The sequence below is a fragment of the Coregonus lavaretus genome (assembly GCF_964263955.1).
Source record: "Coregonus lavaretus genome assembly, chromosome: 17".
NCBI classification, from domain to species: Eukaryota; Metazoa; Chordata; class Actinopteri; order Salmoniformes; family Salmonidae; genus Coregonus; species Coregonus lavaretus.
This window is the reverse complement of record NC_140004.1, coordinates 29,580,407-29,604,268: the sequence shown is the minus strand read 5'-3', so window position 1 is coordinate 29,604,268 and position 23,862 is coordinate 29,580,407. Positions and strand designations below refer to the sequence as shown.

At 44.3% G+C, this 23,862-nt stretch overlaps 1 protein-coding gene across 1 annotated transcript in view; it reads left to right on the top strand.

The window, feature by feature from the left end:
- LOC311144522 (polypeptide N-acetylgalactosaminyltransferase 9) overlaps nt 1-23,862 on the top strand; it is a gene marked incomplete at both ends in the record, with an annotated part of 102,060 nt that overhangs the window by 21,701 nt on the left and 56,497 nt on the right. The window contains 3 exons of the mRNA XM_084180548.1: nt 5,293-5,459; nt 9,222-9,396; nt 22,495-22,692. Coding sequence (XP_084036674.1) covers nt 5,293-5,459; nt 9,222-9,396; nt 22,495-22,692 — 540 coding nt within the window. The remainder of the gene's footprint in view (nt 1-5,292; nt 5,460-9,221; nt 9,397-22,494; nt 22,693-23,862) is intronic.

Below are 23,862 nucleotides of genomic sequence, written 5' to 3'. Positions count from 1 at the left end.
AAGTAACCTCCGGCAGCCGCTAGATGTGGTTGTAAAAAACAGAGGTTTCTGTTTTCTTCCTACAAATGTGGCTCTATCTTTTGAACGGTTTAAGCTGCAAAATATTATGACCCCATCACTGAAAGATAAGACTCCCAAGAGCATGTACAGTTGAAGTCGGAAGTTTACATACACCTTAGCCAAATACATTTAAACTCAGTTTTTCACAATTCCTGACATTTAATCCTAGTAAAAATTCCCTGTTTTACGTCAGTTAGGATCACCACTTTATTTTAAGAATATGAAATGTCAGAATAATTGTAGAGAGAATTATTTATTTCAGCTTTTATTTCTTTCATCACATTCCCAGTTGGTCAGAAGTTTACATACACTCAATTAGTATTTGGTAGCATTGTCTTTAAATTGTTTAACTTGGGTCAAACATTTCGGGTAGCCTTCCACAAGCTTCCCACCATAAATTGGGTGAATTTTGGCCCGTTCCTCCTGACAGAGCTGGTGTAACTGAGTCAGGTTTGAAGGCCTCCTTGCTCGCACACGCTTTTTCAGTTCTGCCCACAAAATTGAGGTCAGGGCTTTGTGATGGCCATTCCAATACCTTGACTTTGTTGTCCTTAAGCCATTTTGCCACAACTTTGGAAGTATGCTTGGGGTCATTGTCCATTTGGAAGACCCATTTGCGACCAAGCTTTAAATTCCTGTCTTGAGATGTTGCTTCAATATATCCACATAATTTGCCTTCCTCATGATGCCATCTATTTTGTGAAGTGCACCAGTCCCTCCTGCAGCAAAGCACCCGCACAGCATGATGCTGCCACCCCCGTGCTTCACGGTTGGGAAGGTGTTCTTCGGCTTTCAAGCCTCGCCCTTTTTCCTCCAAACATAACAATGGTCATTATGGCCAAACAGTTCTATTTTTGTTTCATCAGACCAGAGGACATTTCTCCAAAAAGTACGATCTTTGTCCCCATGTGCAGTTGCAACCCATAGTCTGGCTTTTTTATGGCGGTTTTGGAGCAGTGTCTTCTTCCTTGCTGAGCGGCCTTTCAGGTTATGTCGATATAGGACTTGTTTTACTGTGGATATAGATACATTTGTACCTGTTTCCTCCAGAATCTTCACAAGGTCCTTTGCGGTTGTTCTGGGATTGATTTGCACTTTTCGCACCAAAGTACGTTCATCTCTAGGAGACAGAACGCATCTCCTTCCTGAGCGGTATGACGGCTGCGTGGTCCCATGGTGTTTATACTTGCGTACTATTGTTTGTACAGATGAACGTGATACCTTCAGGCGTTTGGAAATTGCTCCCAATGATGAACCAGACTTGTGGAGATCTACAATTTGTTTTCTGAGGTCTTGGCTAATTTCTTTTGATTTTCCCATGATGTCAAGCAAAGTGTCACTTAGTTTGAAGGTAGGCCTTGAAATACATCCACAGGAACACCTCCAATTGACTCAAATGATGTCAATTAGCCTATCAGAAGCTTCTAAAGCCATGACATCATTTTCTGGAATTTTCCAAGCTGTTTAAAGGCACAGTCAACTTAGTGTATGTAAACTTCTGACCCACTGGAATTGTGATACAGTGAATTATAAGTGAAATAATCTGTCTGTAACCAATTGTTGGAAAAATTACTTGTGTCATGCACAAAGTAGATGTCCTAACCGACTTGCCAAAACTATAGTTTGTTAACAAGATATTTGTGGAGTGGTTGAAAAACGAGTTTTAATTACTCCAACCTAAGTGTATGTACTCCCGAGTGGCGCAGTGGTCTAAGGCACTGCATCGCAGTGCTAGCTGTGCCACTAGAGATACTGGTTCGAATCCAGGCTCTGTCGTAGCTGGCCGTGACCGGGAGACCCATGGGGCGGCGCACAATTGGTCTAGGGTAGGGGAGGGAATGGCCGGCAGGGGATGTAGCTCAGTTCGTAGAGCATGGCGTTTGCAACGCCAGGGTTGTGGGTTCGATTCCCACGGGGGGTAAAAAATAAAATAAAAAATAAATAAATAAATACGTAAAAAAAAAATAGTAATGTATGCACTAACTGTAAGTCGCTCTGGATAAGAGCGTCTGCTAAATGACTAAAATGTAAATGTAAACTTCTGACTTCAACTGTATGTGTCTTCTGTTTCCCTCTACAATGCCCACAAGCTTAATTAGAACGGAGTGGACAAGAGCAGACACTAAATCAGACTGGGGGAATAAGAACATCATCAATGATGATGTTCTTTTCTACAAAGAAAATCATACAAAATTATTGCCTGATCTTCTGAACTTCCCAATAACTTTCTGATGGATTTCAGTCACTTCAAACCATAGTTACTTCAGATTGAAATACTGTCAAAACTACTGTCAGACTGATTTGTAATAGACTGTTGTAGCCCCAATGAAAAAAGTTAGCATTGGCCTTTCATTACATCACTTTTTTTACATGGTGGGGTCACACATTTTTTAATATCAAAATGGGGTCTCGGGCCAAAAATGTTTGGGATCCCCTGGTTTATAGTATGACCTATTTAGACAACAGCTTCAGATTCTCATTTAACTGTATAATATAATGCAATGTATCAGATCATTTAACTGTATAATTTACCATGTATAAACACCCTGACAGTCTCTCCTCTCCATATCATTGTCAATTTCACTCCTGTCATTTCCCATTGCTGTGGGGTGAGAAACAGTTAATGCAGGTCACACACACACACACACACACACACACACACACACACACACACACACACACACACACACACACACACAGGACTCTGGTGCATTGAGACGTCATTGGTAGCGCTGACTGAATGCACAATCCCCGCAAGCTTCAATCGGTAGAGAGGACAGGACGCAGCCATGCTGACTTCCATCTGGTGCACACACACACACACACATGAACTCACACACATACACACATTCCCTCCCGGACAACCCCGCTGTCACTAGGCCCACAACGCTGACTCAATGCGAACGCCGCTTTTACGTGTCACTACACCTGAACTCATGCTTTTCAACGTCAGCATTTCAAATGCCAGAATGCACAGAGCCAGGATGCCCAGTTATCTCACCTATTAAGCCAACCTGGTCTCAGGGCAATTTGTAGGATTTTATACATACATTTGATCCCTCCATGTTGTATGATATATTACATTACATTAGTTTACATTATGAATGGAATAGCGGGCGTACAATATCAAACTAATTAGAGGACGTATAGTATCATACTTCTTACCTGGTCGTGCAATAGCATACGAATTGGATGATGTTACTTATTACAAGTATTGGCATATATATTATATTATACGTCTTTCTCTGAGACCAGTCTGCTTATTGCATTGGAACAACAAAGGAGAATTACGGTGTCACGATCGTCGAAAGGATTGGACCAATGCGCAGCGTGGAATGCGAACATACTTATTATTTATATTTCACCACACGAACAAAAACAACAAAACGATACGTGAAGTCCTTGGGTACATACACAAACCAACACGGAACAAGATACCACCCCACACAAATGCCAAACGACTACCTAAGTATGGTTCCCAATCAGAGACAACAAGCAACAGCTTATTCACGTTGCCTCTGATTGAGAACCACCCCGGCCAACATAGAAACACATAACATAGACTCTACACACCCTGGCTCAACATAACAGAGTCCCCAGAGCCAGGGCGTGACATACGGGGAGAATTTACGTTGGTGGTTAGGAGAACTAATGACAAAGGTTGACGTAGCAGGTTAGGTGAAAGGTTAGAATAAGGGTTAGGGGTAGGGTTAGCTAAAATATCCCCCGACGCGACTCGAACACACAACCTTTGGATTGCTAGGGAGTCGTGGTATATGCACACCCATCCTCCCCGACCAACCTCCCTGCTTTTGTTTCTGTCTAAAGTAACTAGACCATTAGTACATATTAAATGTCTTGGAGGTGCAGGAAAATACGCCTAGTATGCTTCGTATGGCTCTGAGGCCAGGCTGGATGAGCATAGAGGTGGTGTGTAGACTGCAGAGTGCATGTTATTAAAGGAATATTTTTGTTTGTGCACTCTGCTCTCATCTACTCAGAGCAAGAGAGTGAACATGAAGGAGCCCATTAGAGAGAAAATATTAAATAATATAACTCCAAGTCAATTTAAGTTTGAATCAATTTGTTGTGATACGGTTTTACCAACACCGCCTCATAAACATTTAATTTCAACTAAACTTGAGACAATTTCTAAAATGTAAACATCTCATTATAACTAGTACCTCATTATCACCAGATTACGCCAGAAAAATTGAAGATGAAAAAACACAGCACTGTTGAGAACAACAAGCAAGGGAAGCGTAAAGAGATTTGCAGTTGAAAAATAATTAGGATGCTGGTGGGGGATGGTTTACAAGATGATCATGTGTACCGGTGGTTGCCATAGGAATCAGTTTCAGTGTGACCAGCTTTACCTCTAGATGCCTGGAAAGTCTTATGCTACTGTGAAACCCCTAGGGAAATGCAATGGAAGGAGTCCAACTGGCTATGATAATGAACAACATCTAAAGAGAACAATAATTGAAATGCTACTGTCTGGTGCCTGTTTGTGTGCTTGTGTACAGCAGCAACCACGACTGTGGTCGTGTGCTATTCATTTCATTAACTGGGTCATTTAAAATGGCAACATGAAATGGGATTCCAATCACTAAAATCACTGCTCCACAGTTCCAGTTACTATGACGTTGGTGTGAGGCCTAATCAGTGGCAGCAGTTGAGCGCCTGGTCTAGAGAGAGAGAGAGAGAGAGCAGTTGAGAGCCTGGTCTAGAGAGATAGAGAGAGAGCAGTTGAGCACCTGGTCGAGAGAGAGAAAGAGAGAGAGAGAGAGAGAGAGAGAGACCCCCCCCCCCCCCCCCCCCGTGTTGGTGTCATTCCCAGCCCTGTTCTTCACACCTCATCTGCCTCGCAGGACGGGGCTGCATCTTCCATTTACAGCCAGGCTGCTGCTTTCCCTTGCCACAAAACTCACATGAATGGGTGTGTTCCTATTTCCCCTACTTTGTTTTGTTAGAATATGGTTTGGGACCGTGTTACGGTTTTAGGGGACATCAATATAAAACACTATTCATTCACTGAGCATACAGTACATACACAACTCTTCATACATTTTGCATTTCAACATCTTCTGCGTCATACAATTAATGTTTAGAACATCCAAACAAAACTTGCTTTATTCAAATTAAAGAGGGCAGCTCACTTTGACCGTTTCACTCTCCAAATCCTGAATTGTGTTCTATAATTCTAAAACTGTCTGATTTCTTTCATTACAGATGCAAGCAGTTGACCTACCAAGAGGACCTCCCTCAGATCTCAGTGGTGTTCATCTTTGTGAACGAGGCCTTGTCGGTCATCTTGCGGTCCGTCCACAGCGTGGTCAACCACACCCCTGCACACCTTCTCAAGGAGATCATCCTGGTGGACGACAACAGTGACAGTGGTAAGACTTCTAGTCTAGATGCTTCTTTAGTATAACCATCTAACTGTTCATTCCTTGTGGCTGTACTCAATCAATCAATCAATCAATAGAATTTATAAAGTCATTTTTACATCGCATTTGTCACAGTGCTGCTACTGTCTCCCGACCTAGATCCTAAAGAGCAAGCAAAACCAGAAGCTTCTACTAGATTGTTTCCAACATCTCATTAGAAGAACCACAATCCTTGTGTTACTGCATTTTGTTATGGCGCATTGCTCCACAAACATTACTTCTCCATTTCATTTTTGTCTCTTTAAAAGTGGAGGGTGGTGTCACAAACAAAGAATTGCATCTGTTTGTGTGTGGGAAAAGTGCCAGAGGTGTCAATTCCCTTATAAAACAAATAAACAGTCTTGATCTAATTAGTCAAGTTTCTTAACAAGAAAGAAATGTCTAACTTAAGTGGGATTCTCTCTCTCTCTGTCTGCATGTCTATCTATCTGTGTGTGTATGTGTGTTCACCCTCAGGGTTGTGCTCTTGAACACTGTTAGTGAATTTAAAAATAACCAGAAAAAATCTCCACTGTGATTTGGGCTGCATGAGGTTTTGGTTGCTTCCACACACCTGCACGCCCAATGGCAGGCGGCCCCGCACAGCCCCGACTCCCAGAAGCCTGCCTGTTTCAGAGGACAGGGACAGTGAACTAGATTTCAACTGACACTTGGCCCTCCATCACTTGGCATGGATCTGGGCGTAGTCCCAGCATCCCTCAGGCTGGCGCAGAGAGGAGGTGCATAAATAACATCCTGAAAGAGGACCAAGTAAGAGTCAACATTGGCACATGCCCACTGTCCCCGTAGAGGCAATAGGCAACCATTTAAACCAAACGAGGTAGGCACAAATGGCAGCCGCTGCGGCAAAATACCAACCCACCTACTCCCCCCTATCTGTCTACCCCATTGTTTAATGGTTGTGATTGGTGATGGTAATGTGTGCAGATGTAGAAGCTGTTCTCTCCAGTGACATTAGACTATTAACATGCAGGCTTGGCTACTTGAAGCACAGCTCAGAGGCAAAATGAGTCACACACAAGGAACATGCTTTTCTTGTCTCTCTGACACATCCTTTAGCTGGGACATGTATTGGTTGCTGAGAGGTTTCTTTTCAGGGTTGCTCCTTAGCCATAGCTGGGCGGGCGGGGGAGCTAAATTCATGTTCTACTTGATGAGGATTTTATCTAGGTGTGTATACCATACAGTAGCAGTCCCAAACATTCATTCATTGTTCCAGCTCACATATTATCAGATGTAAACGGTTTAATGAGCCTGTTGGAATCCAAATCTAAAGAAAAGAAAGGGGGTTACCTAGTCAGTTGCATAACTGAATGCATTCAACCGAAATGTGTCTTCCGCATTTAACCCAACCCCTCTGAATCAGAGAGGTGCGGAGGGCTGCCTTAATCCACATCATCGGTGCCTGGGGAGCAGTTAATGTTGGTGGTTAACTGCCTTGCTCAAGTGCAGAACAGCAGATGTTTCCACCTTGCCAGCTCGGGGATTCAAACCAGCAACCTTTCAGTTACTGGCCCAACATTCTTAACCGCTACGCTACCTGGCTAACACTAGGCTGTCTACCAAATACTGCAAGTAAATGGATAACTAAATGGTACATATAATTAAAATATAATCTGTTGATCTGAAGTGACAGCTCATAACATGACAAGAGAGGCTGAATCCAAATACAAGTGTATTGCAGTTGATCATCAAGAGTCATTAAATAAAAATATGACCTCTCTCTCTCTCTGTGGGAAATTATGTTATGTAATATATGACTGCCAATCAGCCTTAATCAACATGGCTACACACAGGCCGCCAATCTCTGTTGACCACACAAGGAGCATTAGGCAGTAGACACAGTCTAGACGTCATACATCAAACTAAACCACTTGATATATGCAGATGAAAAATGTGTAAGCCCTTAGACTGATCAAATCAAACCAATGCATTTTCTCACTACCTTACCTCATCTATCAGAGACAGCAGTAGGCCTCCCGCAATCTTACAATTTCCACCGTGAAATCCTATGGCTACATGTACGGTGCAATATCTGTTCATTTCATATTTCAAATTAATATTCATATTAATTTCAAATTCATATTTTTATTTTCTGTTTTGCACTGTCAATCCCTTAAAACCTACTATTCCTTGGTCCAAAATTATCCAGTGCTGCTGATGCATTCCAACTTTCTATTTGTTTGCTGAGCACCAGAGGGGATCCTTTAACATTTCTCCCCCCCCAGGAGAACAGCCATGCAATTATTGCACTCTGTTGGGTTTCATCATTTTTTAGCTGCATCTGTGTGGCCACGGTTTGCACATAGGTCACAAACCATTCTAGTAAACATAAACATAAATGCCTCCACACACTCACATAAGCCAACAGGCAGGCACAGAGACACAGAGACATGCACCATACTCTCACAGTTAGTGCTATGCTATCTGGAATCCTTGGGATGTCCCTACCCTAAACCCTAACCCTAACCTTAACCCCTACCATTACCCTAACCATAACCCTTACCTAACCCTAACCCTAACACTATTCTTAACCTTTACCTTAACCCTTTTAAATGTCAACTTCAATGGGGTGACATCAGAGTTGGGACATCCCAAGGATCCCAAATAGACAACATGACCTGACCCGTAAAAACTCCCAGAGAGAGCCTGGAGTTAAACTAGGGTGTAGACGTCAGGTCAATGCGGCCTATCACTATGGCCCAGAGTTTTTCCTGGTCAGATCCCATTGGTTGTCTGAAGTGTCGTATTGTAGTCAAAGGTTGCTTAATGTTTAATGCCTCAAAACTTCTAGGCATACCAGCTTTACTCAGTCTGACAAGAATAACTGAAAACACTTTCAATGACAGCACCTCCTCTATCCGACTGAGACATACAGATTAGCCCTGGTGTTCTTTCAGAGGTTGATTTATGTGCTGAGCAGGCGTCAGCTCCAGGCGTCAGCTCCAGGCGTCAGCTCCAGGCGTCAGCTCCAGGCGTCAGCTCCGTTATGAAGCTGTGCACGTCAATTGCCCTTATTATTCTTTCTCTCCTTCCCATAGAAAGTTGAGCACTCAGCAACCTGAGGGGAGAACCTCAAACACTCATCAATCCTCCACAAACATTACATGGGCTCAGTCAGTCAGTCAGTCTGCCATTTGTGGAACTGCTTGTTTACCTCACAGACTTTATTTCCAGGGATGACAGTGACACAGAAAGAAAGCTAGGCTCATCCCTCGCAGTAGGGGAAGAGGGAGAGAAAATTTTTACAGTACAGAAAGAATAAGGTAATCTGTGTTGTGCTGGGTCGATCTACTTTTACTTATTCTATGTAACTCATGATGCTGAGCTCTGTTGTGTGTTGTTCTTCGGGCAATTCATAACCCCATTCTTTTCAGAATAACAAATGTTTTGTTGTATACCAGATTCGAACAACACTTTCTGCAAGCTATTTATTCATTTGCAGTGAATCAAATCAAATCAAATCAAATGTTATTGGCCACATGCGCTGAATACAACAGGTGTAGACATTACAGTGAAATGCTTACTTACAGCCCTTAACCAACAATGCATTTAGTTTTTACAAAAAAGTGCAGAAGTAAAATAAAATAACAGTAGGAAGGCTATATATACAGGGGGGTACCGGTGCAGAGTCAATGTGCGGGGGCACCGGCTAGTTGTCAGTGTTTCTGTTATCCAAAATAACTGATTCTCTTTCTCTTGTCTTTCCAGTGGAGCTGAAGTTCAATCTGGACCAGTATGTGAACAAGCGTTACCCAGGCCTGGTGAAGATTGTCCGCAACAGTAAGAGGGAGGGCCTGATCCGAGCCAGGATACACGGCTGGAATGCTGCAACCGCCCCAGTCGTAGGCTTCTTTGATGCCCATGTAGAGTTCAACACTGCCTGGTAAGAACTGTGCTTCATCTTCATACAGTATCTCTTCATTGTCCTTTTTACTCTTGGGGTTCATGTTAGAGTGCAAGGGTTGTAGTCCTACATAATCGTAGATTAAATATGCAGGTCGCTCCTCAAGCATTTTGATTAAGTGTCAGCTAAACAGTGCTTATGCTAGGAGGAATTCTTACTGAGGCAGCACATTCAGGGAATATGACCTCCATTTTGAATGAGTTAGAACAGTTAATAAGCTTTTCCTAAGGTTCAACCTCATCACTTCTGAACTGTGACTAATGGCCAATAGAAAAGACACTGCTTGAGTTTCAATTATGTTACCTGTACTGTACTGTACTGTAAGTCGCTCACATAAGCCTAAACCATGTTTTTACGGTGTTGGGACAATGAAATAAGAGATAACAGATGAAATATTGTTTTTGCCACATTGTTTCACCCTCCTCAGGCCTTAGGCTTTAGTCTTATAAGCATGATGGAAATTACTTATGGGGGTCTCAACCCAATGTCTGGCTGGCACCTATGCTTACCACCAAACAAGTCACTCAAGCGCCTTGTAATTGGCACCTAATTTGAGCCTGTCATCCTGTCAGGCTTTTCAAGACGTAGTGTCTGTGGTGTGTTCCTGGGGAAGCTAGGGGAAGCTGGGGGAGGGCTGGAACCGAAGGTTTGGGTAATACATTGTTTGTCTACCTCCCTGGCTGTAGCTCAGGCACTTCACCTAACAAGATACCACCGCTGCTTCATAACTAAAACATCAACCAGAAAGGGAAGAGAAGACGACAAATATTTGCAGAATATATTTACTTATCGCTTCAATAAAATAGAGGTTAAATATCTTGTTCAAGAGTATTGAATTATATCATGTGTTATGAATAAAGCTTAGAGTTTCCCTGTAACAGGAAAATCTAGGGCCTAGATTTACCAAGTCAGGTCACGTCCTGGTCCCCTCCTCCCTACTTATGAATAAACAACTGTGTGATTCCTACATAGATTTTACTATAATAAATCAACACACAGCATCAAAGCTGAAAAAGACATACACAAATATGAACACAGATAGTATCATACAAAATCAAACCAAATCACATATTGCCACAGACAGTCCATCTACTGTGATCTGATCCGCTAATCATTCATCAATGTCAACCTTTTGACCTCTGGGCAGAGGAGGATCTCATGTACCTTGATCCTCGCCCAGGAGGGCTTTTAGTGAGAACTTAATGGACACTCCAAACCCACAGGGTGTCTCTGCCAGCCAGCCAGCTACATGGGGGAGTTGGTTGGTTGGTTTCATCAGGAGTTGGAGTGGGTGATGATAATTGATACCCTGGTGGTTCCCTCATCTGTTTCCCCATCTGCTCCTGTTAAAAAATGTATGTGCTTTTCCACCTCCTCACCACCCTTTCACTTCCACGGGACCACCCTCATTGTTTCTGATGTTCGCTCCTGTTTTACATGCAGGGATCTGTCAGAATTTCCTTTGAGTTAGCTCACTTGCTGCCTTCATGACTCACGCACACTCACACACACACACACACTCACTCACTCACACACACACTCTACGTTTAAAACATTTCTCTAGTGTGGCTTTTGTTCGGTACGGCAGCCGTGCATTTGCTTTACGTGAGTCTATATTTACACTTGGATACCACTGATTCTCTGGAAGAAGCTGCGGTATGTTAAAAAAAACATAGAGATACTGTACATGAGATGAAAAGCATCAGGCATTCTAGGAAATAGGTTTTGTTCAATTTTTTCCCCACTTCAACTGTGAGTGGGCTTATATGTTTGCACAGAGCTGAGTATAATAGATTATATTTCAGTGGGAATATGGGGGAAAAAACATGACAAATTTGTTGAATGTATGTGGTGTATTGTGCTGCTAGCCCGCAACATTAGATGTGTCCATTCATTACAGTCACAAACCCCTCTATTCATCATCATATGAATATGCACTATGGCACATACTTCAGTGATAAGTGAGATGGATTGTTCCCCTGCCTTTTTGTCATGAGGCACAGTGAATGACCTTGTAAAAACTACTAGTGCATGCCCTGGCATCCAGTTTGCTGAGCCAAGTGAACGTGCTGGCATTCTGAAGCCAAGAAGCGGTCTAGTTGATATTGTTTACCCTTAGTATACAATTCATTATACACATTTTTGGAATTATAGGATAGTTAGATATAATTGCATCATACTTGGTTTATTTAAGTGTGAGTAGTTCTCATGTGAATAGTTTTCACAAATGGAATGGATGGAACATATTTACTTTCAGTTTTACAGGATGTTATATCATTGCATTATTTTGTGTCATCGAAATATGTGCACAATCAATTTCCTCCCTCTGAAGCCATTCCAGTACAACTGAACATCCAAGGCTGAGAAACAGGGTCATCCATTCCGAGGCGAACAGTCTAATCCCGCTAAGCTCCGTTTTTCTGTTCAGTAAATACAATTAATGTGGTGGAAATACGGCAGGGTTGTAATGAGCATCCACGCCTCTTGAACTCTGAACTCACAGGGAGAGCCTCAGATAAATGTATATTTATTTGTTTTTTTAATTCTGCACCGTCTCCGATTATTAATGATGAATGATTAGTCCATGCGAACGTTATGTGAGTGTGTGTGCCTGCTGAGTGTGTGGGGGAGATAAGAGGTTGTGGGTGTTGGATGTTGGCTGCATGGCTGTAATGAAATGCACGGCTCACAATCCCACGCTTTAAAGCTGTGATGCTGCTGCACCTTGTCATCCCACCGTTTCCCAGGATTCAGATTGAGGTCAGGGAATGGAAAATAGGACAAATAAAAGAGAAAAGAGCAATGTGACTGTTCCAACCTCTTCCAAGGACCTCTCAACTGGTTTGGATTATGTGCTTTGCATACATTGCATTCGTTGTTCAGAAGTGTTTTACATATTTAAACAGGATTCAATTAGGTGCTTATCTTAGACAAATTTGTGAACTAAACACTTGTTTTCCAAACAAAGGAAAAGGGATAGATGGCAACACACAGACCTTATTTCCATGTAGTTATGTGCGAAACAATTAAAAAGTAATCTGACATATTTCTCAAAGCTTGGAAATGAATCACTTTTAATCAGTGGCATAGGCAGAAATCCGTTGATGGCCCAGCCAGCAGAAATGTAGGTGGGCCAAAATGTAGGCACTGAAATCATCATTAAATTATCATAAAAGCATTACCTACCCTATACCCTACTGTAATCGATCGCATACAACAAACCATCTAACATGTGCTTTTGCATTACAGATCAAATAGTCTTGTAGGCCTATGTAAATCCATGACTCACATATACCTACATATAATAAACCAGAGGCCTATAGCTTAATGAATAGACTTTGAGACTAGAACATAAAGCCCTAACATAACAGTAATAATTACAATAGGCTTGGCAATCTCTCAGATCACTGGCTCAGAGACCAGGAGATAGTAGGCTAGGCAAGGTGGCCACAAATGTAACCATTTAATCACTAGCATGGAGGCCAATCAAAGTAGATCAGGTTTGGATTAGGTTACACGCTGCATATTAAACAACATCAAAGGAAAGGTAAATTATAACAGTATTCTAATACACATAATAATATTCCAAAGCCTATATAGACTAGAACAGTGGTCACTAACCTTTTCTTAGTCGAGATCACTTTCTGATTCAAAATGCAAGCCGAGTGCAATTCTCTACTGGGCGTGGGAGATCAAGTGCACCTACAATGTCAGTTGTTGTAGCCTACTATTTGCGAGGCACATCCGAGCATAATTTGAAATAACTCGTTTTTTTATTTCACTGCACTGAGGGTCAGTCGGAATGAGGGAGAGAGTGCGATTTCTAAAAGTGCTGAATAAAAACAGTGTTGTAGTGCTAAAACAAATAAAACTCACTCATAAAAACAGCACCCCTTTGCTGTACTCTTTGACAATCTCTCTCTAGGCATGGTTTTTAAATCTTACAGTAGCCTGCTCTACAGTCAGCATCAACTTTGCTGTGGGCTCATGGAAGCTGCTGTAGACACGGTGATCTAAGCTATCCGATTGGCCAGCGGTATGACTACAGGTGCACCTAATTTAGCTCTCTGGGCCTGCCTGGTAGGCAGAGGTTGTATCTTCAGACAAATACAATTGTTTAAAATGGGAACACTTCACCTGCCCGGCATGCAGGACAGCTGAATCAAGTGGACCTATCACATTATTGGCGAATAGGTTACAAAACATATATATAAAAATAATCTTAGCCACCCTGATTGGCTGGGCCTGGATTCAAACTGCCAGTTCCGGTGCCCTGCCAGGCCCTGCTGTGGGCTCCAGCTTTTAATGGATATAATGAACTCAGTCTGCTTGCTGTGCTGTGCAGGTCTATTACTACAAGTATTATTTTTAATTAAACAGTACTGAGTTTTAGAAACCTGTGGCCTTCAAAACAAAATCTGAGCTAAAGTGAAACATGCCTTTCCTTTCCCCTAGCTCTGACTGACTGGTCTTGGTTCAGTGTTTATCCATCTTGAAAAGAGAATGATGGTGTAAATGCTTACACAGTGAGTGCTTCACAGACCACACACCAGGCAGGCATCCAAAAATACAGAATAGACAGAGATTTATGCTGCTAATACTACAGTGCTATCAAATCAGCCTTAACCCCCAAGCCTATACTGTATACCTACCAGGTCAACTGAAAGCGTACAAAGTAATATCAAGAATCTATCAAGATATTGCCAAAACCTTATTCACTGTAACTTTAAATTCAGTGTGAATTACCTTCTCTACCTTTCATCTGGAGCAGTCATTTTTACAGGAGTAGTATTGCCCAATATGAATATTTTTGCTACAGATTCAATCATTATTTATCCAAAGAAACAACCCTGAAGACAATTGTGTGACTGGATAGTCTAAGAGCTGTGCACAGTGTGCAGTCTTAATGTGCTAGAGCAGGGATGGGCAACTGGCAGCCCATTTGTATTTTTTTAAGAACTCAGTCGGGGTCTCAACTTACTGTTGAGAGTTAGAATAATAGAATACACAAGGTGCAATTTCGAAATGTGGTTATGCATCAGCAGTCACTCAATTAGCACATCAGCTAAACAATTTTAGATTGGTAAGTTAGTCTAGCGGCCAGCTATCTAAACTTGCAGAAAGCATGGTCGAATTACCGACCGGGGTGGGGCCCATTGATCATCAGTTATCATATTAAAAACTGCAAACATTTACCTCGATCCTATGGCAAAATGAATAGAATTGCATGAAATTAGTTATAAAATTGCTAAATCTTCTCTCCACCCCATGACAAAATTTGTAGAATTGCAGCAAATTAAAACAGCAACATTTTCGCTACACCCCATGGCAAAAAGTGCAGAATTGCAGGAAATTAACTTAAAAATGTAAAATTGTTCTCTTCGCTGTCACAAGGGGGGCCGCTAAAACATGACATACTCCCGAGTGGCGCAGACCACTGCGGAACTAGAGATCCTGGTTCGAATCCAGGCTCTGTCGTAGCCAGCCACGACCGGGAGACCCATGGGGCGGTGCACAATTGGCCCAGGGTAGGGGAGGGAATGGCCGGCAGGGATGTAGCTCAGTTGGTAGAGCATGGTGTTTGCAACGCCAGGGTTGTGGGTTCGTTTCCCACGGGGGGCCAGTATGAAAAATATAAATAATGTATGCACTCACTAACTGTAAGTCGCTCTGGATAAGAGAGTCTGCTAAATGACTAAAATGTAAATGACTGGAGGCGATGACGTCTGAGATGCCCACTTGCATGCAGGCACTCTCACATGCACGCACACACACTCTCTCTTTCTCTCACACAAACACGAATGCACACACACAGCGCTAATGTTCTCATAAATGGAAGCTACAGTATGTCACAATGAAATCCCCTTGACTTTCTGCACAGACAACTCACATGTTCTGGTGCATTTAGCCTGCAAACAAATTAAACTGATCCTATTTTAGGCACTCAGCGCCTGCAGTTCTGTGGCTACATGGTTGCAAATGAAGCTAGAGCTAGATCCCATTATCTGATAAATCCGTGCTTGAGAAACCTTTCACACAGGAATTCCATTAATCTGGAAAAATGTAGTTGTAATCTCACACGGCCTGCATTCTGGGCTCTGTACAGAGGACAAAGGTAGGACAGATAGGGAGAGGAGCCATCCTCAGAAGGTGGCATGTAGACTCAAGTACACACAGATAGAGATCGGGCAGATTTTTATCCTGCCATATGACGCTCCATGACCCCAGGCATGTGTGACTTTGCTTAGGTTGGGAAAATCAGTGTTGATCGTAATATTAGACAATCTTTTAATTGGTTTTGAATGGGTTAAAAACACACGCAGGGCTGTTTATTTTGTAGCACGTAGACATCATTCAATAAATCAAATAATAGTAGTTGTCACGCCCTGGCTCTGGGGACTCTTATACAGTGGGGAGAACAAGTATTTGATACACTGCCGATTTTGCAGGTTTTCCTACTTACAAAGCATGTAGAGGTCTGTAATTTTTATCATAGGTACACTTCAACTGTGAGAGACGTAATCTAAAACAAAAATCCAGAAAATCACATTGTATGATTTTTAAGTAATTCATTTGCATTTTATTGCATGACATAAGTATTTGATACATCAGAAAAGCTAAACTTAATATTTGGTACAGAAACCTTTGTTTGCAATTACAGAGATCATACGTTTCCTGTAGTTCTTGACCAAGTTTGCACACACTGCAGCAGGGATTTTGGCCCACTCCTCCATACAGACCTTCTCCAGATCCTTCAGGTTTCGGGGCTGTCGCTGGGCAATACGGACTTTCAGCTCCCTCCAAAGATTTTCTATTGGGTTCAGGTCTGGAGAATGGCTAGGCCACTCCAGGACCTTGAGATGCTTCTTACGGAGCCACTCCTTAGTTGCCCTGGCTGTGTGTTTCGGGACGTTGTCATGCTGGAAGACCCAGCCATGACCCATCTTCAATGCTCTTACTGAGGGAAGGAGGTTGTTGGCCAAGATCTCGCGATACATGGCCCCATCCATCCTCCCCTCAATACGGTGCAGTCGTCCTGTCCCCTTTGTAGAAAAGCATCTCCAAAGAATGATGTTTCCACCTCCATGCTTCACGGTTAGGATGGTGTTCTTGGGGTTGTACTCATCCTTCTTCTTCCTCCAAACACAGCGAGTAGAGTTTAGACCAAAAAGCTCTATTTTTGTCTAATCAGATCACATGACCTTCTCCCATTCCTCCTCTGGATCATCCAGATGGTCATTGGCAAACTTCAGACGGGCCTGGACATGCGCTGGCTTGAGCAGGGGGACCTTGCGTGCGCTGCAGGATTTTAATCCATGACGGCGTAGTGTGTTACTAATGGTTTTCTTTGAGACTGTGGTCCCAGCTCTCTTCAGGTCATTGACCAGGTCCTGCTGTGTAGTTCTGGGCTGATCCCTCACCTTCCTCATGATCATTGATGCCCCACGAGGTGAGATGTTGCATGGAGCCCCAGACCGAGGGTGATTGACTGTCATCTTGAACTTCTTCCATTTTCTAATATTTGCGCCAACAGTTGTTGCCTTCTCACCAAGCTGCTTGCCTATTGTCCTGTAGCCCATCCCAGCCTTGTGCAGGTCTACAATTTTATCCCTAATGTCCTTACACAGCTCTCTGGTCTTGGCCATTGTGGAGAGGTTGGAGTCCGTTTGATTGAGTGTGTGGACAGGTGTCTTTTATACAGGTAACGAGTTCAAACAGGTGCAGTTAATACAGGTAATAAGTGGAGAACAGGAGGGCTTCTTAAAGAAAAATTAACAGGTCTGTGAGAGACGGAATTCTTACTGGTTGGTAGGTGATCAAATACTTATGTCATGCAATAAAATAGAAATTAATTACTTAAAAATCATACAATGTGATTTTCTGGATTTTTGTTTTAGATTCCGTCTCTCACAGTTGAAGTGTACCTATGATACAAATTACAGACCTCTACATGCTTTGTAAGTAGGAAAACCTGCAAAATTGGCAGTGTATCAAATACTTGTTCTCCCCACTGTATGTTGAGCCAGGGTGTGTAGGGTCTATGTTTTGTGTTCTATGTTCACGATCTAGTTTAAGTGTTTCTATGTTGGCCGGGGTGGTTCTCAATCAGAGGCAACGAGAATCAGCTGTTGCTTGTTGTCTCTGATTGGGAACCATACTTAGGCAGCCTTTTGTGCACTTGTGTTTTGTGGGATCTTGTTCCGTGTAGGTTTGTGTATGTTACCGAGGACTTCACGTATCGTTTTGTTGTTTTTGTTCGTGTGGTGAATTAAAATAAAAGTATGTACTCATATCACGCTGCGCCTTGGTCCGCTCCTTTTGACGATCGTGACAGAAGATCTCACCAAAACGGGACCAAGCAGCGTTTCCAGGAGCAAACGCCGGGTAAGGAGCTGGAGAGGTTGGCGATGGCCCAGGTGGGCCAATGGTGGTCCTGGGAGGATATGTTCGCGGGCAAAGGGCCATGGGCTAAAGTTAAAGCCCTGGCGAGAGAGGAGGTACGGCGCCAACAGTGTCGTCGTCGGACAGGCGAGAGGCAACCCCAATAAAAAAATTTGGGGGGGCACACGGCATGGACGACGGGGCTGCTGGAGGCAGATACAGAGCGATTTTGTGGACGAGGAGAGAAGGCCACCAGGTTACGGGGGCCATTGGTCAGTAGAGGGAAGTAGAGTGTAGAGGCACGGCGAGAGGTACTGAGGTGTGTTACCAGTCCGGTCCGGCCCGTTCCTGATCCCCACACAAGGCCAGTGGTGTGTGTTCCCAGTACGGTCCGGCCTGTTCCTGTCCCTCGCAACAAGCCTGTGATGCGCGTCGCCAGCCCGGCCCGGCCTGTTCCTGCTCCCCGCACCAAGCCAATGGTGCGCGTCGTCAGCCCGGCCCGGCCTGTTCCTGCTCCCCGCACCAAGCCAGTGGTGCGCTTCGTCAGCCCGGTCCGGCCCATTCCTGCTCCCCGCACCAAGCCTGTGGTGCGTGTCGCCAGCCCGGTCCGGCCCGTCCCTGCTCCCCGCACCAAGCCTGTGGTGCGCGTCGTCAGTCCGGCACAGCCCGTGCCTGTTTCACCGGTGCCTGGTCAGGTACCGGTCAGCTGCTCCACACCGGAGCCTAAGCAATCCGCTCCACCGATGTCCAGTCCAGCTCCAGCCAGCGGGGCCAGACCAGACCAGGGGCGCTACGGGGGGGTTGTTAGAGGGTGGTGGTCACGCCCGGAGCCGGATCCGCCTCCGAGGCGGAATGCCCACCCGGCCCCTCCCCTGTTGGGTTTATGTTGGCGCGGTCTCAGTCCGCGCCTTTGGGGGGGGGTACTGTCACGCCCTGGCTCTGGGGACTCTTATATGTTGAGCCAGGGTGTGTAGGGTCTATGTTTTGTGTTCTATGTTCACGATCTAGTTTAAGTGTTTCTATGTTGGCCGGGGTGGTTCTCAATCAGAGGCAACGAGAATCAGCTGTTGCTTGTTGTCTCTGATTGGGAACCATACTTAGGCAGCCTTTTGTGCACTTGTGTTTTGTGGGATCTTGTTCCGTGTAGGTTTGTGTATGTTACCGAGGACTTCACGTATCGTTTTGTTGTTTTTGTTCGTGTGGTGAATTAAAATAAAAGTATGTACTCATATCACGCTGCGCCTTGGTCCGCTCCTTTTGACGATCGTGACAGAAGATCTCACCAAAACGGGACCAAGCAGCGTTTCCAGGAGCAAACGCCGGGTAAGGAGCTGGAGAGGTTGGCGATGGCCCAGGTGGGCCAATGGTGGTCCTGGGAGGATATGTTCGCGGGCAAAGGGCCATGGGCTAAAGTTAAAGCCCTGGCGAGAGAGGAGGTACGGCGCCAACAGTGTCGTCGTCGGACAGGCGAGAGGCAACCCCAATAAAAAAATTTGGGGGGGCACACGGCATGGACGACGGGGCTGCTGGAGGCAGATACAGAGCGATTTTGTGGACGAGGAGAGAAGGCCACCAGGTTACGGGGGCCATTGGTCAGTAGAGGGAAGTAGAGTGTAGAGGCACGGCGAGAGGTACTGAGGTGTGTTACCAGTCCGGTCCGGCCCGTTCCTGATCCCCACACAAGGCCAGTGGTGTGTGTTCCCAGTACGGTCCGGCCTGTTCCTGTCCCTCGCAACAAGCCTGTGATGCGCGTCGCCAGCCCGGCCCGGCCTGTTCCTGCTCCCCGCACCAAGCCAATGGTGCGCGTCGTCAGCCCGGCCCGGCCTGTTCCTGCTCCCCGCACCAAGCCAGTGGTGCGCTTCGTCAGCCCGGTCCGGCCCATTCCTGCTCCCCGCACCAAGCCAATGGTGCGCGTCGTCAGCCCGGCCCGGCCTGTTCCTGCTCCCCGCACCAAGCCAGTGGTGCGCTTCGTCAGCCCGGTCCGGCCCATTCCTGCTCCCCGCACCAAGCCTGTGGTGCGTGTCGCCAGCCCGGTCCGGCCCGTCCCTGCTCCCCGCACCAAGCCTGTGGTGCGCGTCGTCAGTCCGGCACAGCCCGTGCCTGTTTCACCGGTGCCTGGTCAGGTACCGGTCAGCTGCTCCACACCGGAGCCTAAGCAATCCGCTCCACCGATGTCCAGTCCAGCTCCAGCCAGCGGGGCCAGACCAGACCAGGGGCGCTACGGGGGGGTTGTTAGAGGGTGGTGGTCACGCCCGGAGCCGGATCCGCCTCCGAGGCGGAATGCCCACCCGGCCCCTCCCCTGTTGGGTTTATGTTGGCGCGGTCTCAGTCCGCGCCTTTGGGGGGGGGTACTGTCACGCCCTGGCTCTGGGGACTCTTATATGTTGAGCCAGGGTGTGTAGGGTCTATGTTTTGTGTTCTATGTTCACGATCTAGTTTAAGTGTTTCTATGTTGGCCGGGGTGGTTCTCAATCAGAGGCAACGAGAATCAGCTGTTGCTTGTTGTCTCTGATTGGGAACTATACTTAGGCAGCCTTTTGTGCACTTGTGTTTTGTGGGATCTTGTTCCGTGTAGGTTTGTGTATGTTACCGAGGACTTCACGTATCGTTTTGTTGTTTTTGTTCGTGTGGTGAATTAAAATAAAAGTATGTACTCATATCACGCTGCGCCTTGGTCCGCTCCTTTTGACTATCGTGACAGTAGTAAACAACGCATACAATAATCCGTTTTTCCAAAACGTCTGTACGTTTTTTGAAAAAGGCTTGAAACCAGACAAGGTAGCGATAAAATGAGAGAAGCTCTAGAATAACAACTAATGGCGAGACCTATTACCACAATGTATTCACAATATTACATGAGCCATCGCTGAGGGAAAAAACACTATTTGAATATGAAACCAGATTGAATCTGGACTGTGAATAACCCTCACAGTGATGGTGCATATGAAAAGATAGGAAGAGCAAAGGGGGGAAATGACGACCCTCATCAGTCAAACCTGATCCCTCATTGTTTCTACGCCTTGTCTTCTCTCTCATCAACACTGGGACCCCTGAGGTACCTAGTGAGGTAGCTAGTGTTGAGCATGCTGCTAGCTAGCTCTGGGGTGCTACTGTACCCTCTGAAGGACAAGGGAAGATGAATGGCTGATGGAGTGAACTGGAGAAGAGGGGGGTTCTGGGTCCTCAAGTTTAGAGAATGCATACAGGATCCAGCAACATCTCAGCATGTGATACTGTATTCATCCTTGCCTATCCATGTTAGGCACATGGCAATGCGAAGCTTACAGAAGGTTGTTGATGGAATTAAAACATAGCCTACTCATTCTAAGGATAATTAAATCTATATTTAATAGTATTTGCTGGCTGAGAAATGACATATCAATGTCAATAGATAGCTCAGAAATAACTGGGGGATTAGGGCTATCCAAAAATCCTAGCGTTGAATGAAGCTTAATGCAGTCATCTTCAATTAATTTCAAAGTGTTCAGTGACAATATAAAGTAGCATTACAATATTCTTTATCACCCTTCAATTATTATGTTTTCATCATTCAAGTTTGACTGTTTTCCTCATTCAAGTTTGACTTCAAAGCACATACGGTAAATCATGTTTGTCAGACAACTTGGTTCAGCAACACCTTTCTTTACCTGGATACAAACCAACTTTCCAACAGCAGATGGTGAACTCAACTCCTCTCCCATGCAGACTTTTATCATTGCCATTATGCCTTAAAGTAAGTAGAGGCCCAGGTCTCTCATGTGCCAATATTTCTCAATGAGATGGGAAGCTTTTTACAATCACTCCACTGTTATTAAATGATTGCTTTTACCAAGTAGTGCCTCTGTCAGTCATTTTTACTGGCAAACCCACTTATAGCTCCATTTGGATCCATTCCCCTGCACGCTTTCCACTACCTTGATGTGATGAAGAATAATTCTGCTTTTGGAAGATAAATGGGCTTGGTTTTAAAGAAATGGAGAGAACGGGGAGGAAGCGAGAGAGAAGGGGATAGAGAGTTTAAGAAAAGGTGGTGAGAGAGATAGAGGATGAGAATGGAGAGAGTTAAGTTTAAGAGTTACCTTAATTATAATTGCAGCCTCCTGTCAGATTGAGAATCATGCTTCTAGGTTGGATATTTGCTTTAAAACTGTACTGAAGCAGACCTTCCAACTTTAGACAGATGATCAAAATATAGCCAGGGCTGACAGTATGGCGAAAGAATTGACAGCGACCCTCGATTATTCCCTTACCATCTACCTAACGGTATCAGCATGCATGCCTTAGGCCAAAGGAGTAGGAAAGAAAGGAAACAAACAGATCAACTCTGTAGCCAGCCACTTCAATGACCAGGGGACACCAGCACAGAGGCTGCTGCTCACTGCTTGATATACTCTGACACAGAATGTGCCAAACAAACACCCTAGAGCACGAGCCACTGTTGAAGACTTTGGCAGGCTTTTGGAGAAAGGATTTTATTGAGGATCACTGGCAACCCTGTACATGAGAAATAGTAGCTAAAGATCTCAAGGGAGCCAATACTGCTGGGCATATGTATTCAATTTATTTCCTTACTGTACCCACCTAAAGGGATGTTGATGGATTTTTTGTTTGATGGTTGTGCTTGAGAAAACTATTCTATGACAGTGTCACAGCACAGTAGCTCATCCCTGATGTCTGTCTCTTCTCTTATCTAAGGGCGGAGCCTATCCTGACCAGGGTAAAGGAGGACCACACCCGGATCATCCTCCCGGCCATTGACAACATCAAGTTCAACACGTTTGAGGTGCAGCAGTACGCCAACGCGGCCCACGGCTACAACTGGGGCCTGTGGTGCATGTACATCATCCCTCCTCAGGAGTGGCTGGACAAGGGCGATGAGACGGCTCCCATCAGGTAACACCCCTCACCATAGCTGAGCACCCCCTCCATTATAGATGAGGATCTTTGATGAAATATGGATAGCTAGGTCCCGGATATGACTTAAACAGTTTTAGAGCCATCAACTATATGGCTCTATAGGTCTTCGGTACAAGTGTACAGGCCAAACAACCAAAAGTGAACCTCTCTATTGAAAAAAGTATCTAATTAAAATGATAAATATCTTAATATTGATGCGGGCGGTGCACAAGAGGAAGCCTTGATATTGGGTCATTAATGGTTTTGCATACGGTGGGTGAGCGTTGTACATTACTCTAGTTTACACTGTTTATTGTGTTGGTGCTGCATTGTATGGAAGCAATGTCGTCACTGTAATCATAGATTATTACCATAAAGATTCACCTAGGGGCCTCAGGTAAATCATGTTTGATGTATTTTTATACAATGGGTGGTTTGGAATTCCCATTGCAAGACCCTATCCTGTCCATGATATACTTAAAGTGGAACTGACAGCATTTTAGCAACATGAAATCTTATTCAAATCTGTTCATATATACCCCCAGAAAGAATATTACACTTTTTTTTAAAAACATTTTCTGACAAGCGAGCACTTAGATATGGTCATTTTCACGTTTTCATAAATTTGCCAGTGCGTTTGGACAATTAATAGACACTGCAGTAAATAAAACCGAATAAAAATATAAAACTGTTACCAGCATATTAAAATAACAATGATTTACATATTTTCATTAAAACGTTATTTTGATAAGTCAATTCATACAATTTCATTCTTCCACCAGAAGATATCCACCTAATTTTCGAACACTTTTAAAACACGGAAGCCAAACGCGGAAACTATGGATACAACTTCCTCCATGTTCGGGCATTATCATAATTCATATGCAAGCCACTACAAATCCCAGCATTAGAATGTTCATGTAAACAGAAACATCCTGACAAAATACAACATATTACTGCTCTTATGTGCCTGGACCTTGTAAACTAAACTGCCGAAAAAAAAACCTATAACTGATTCAAATGGTTGCCCAATCAGGCAGGCTAGATGCAGTTATTTCTAAATGAATACCGGGATGCATTCAAAATGCCAGGCATTTGAGTGGTTATTCAAATGTCATAATTTAGTAGTGATGCGCTGGTTATATCCGCTGGGCGGATGGGTTTAGG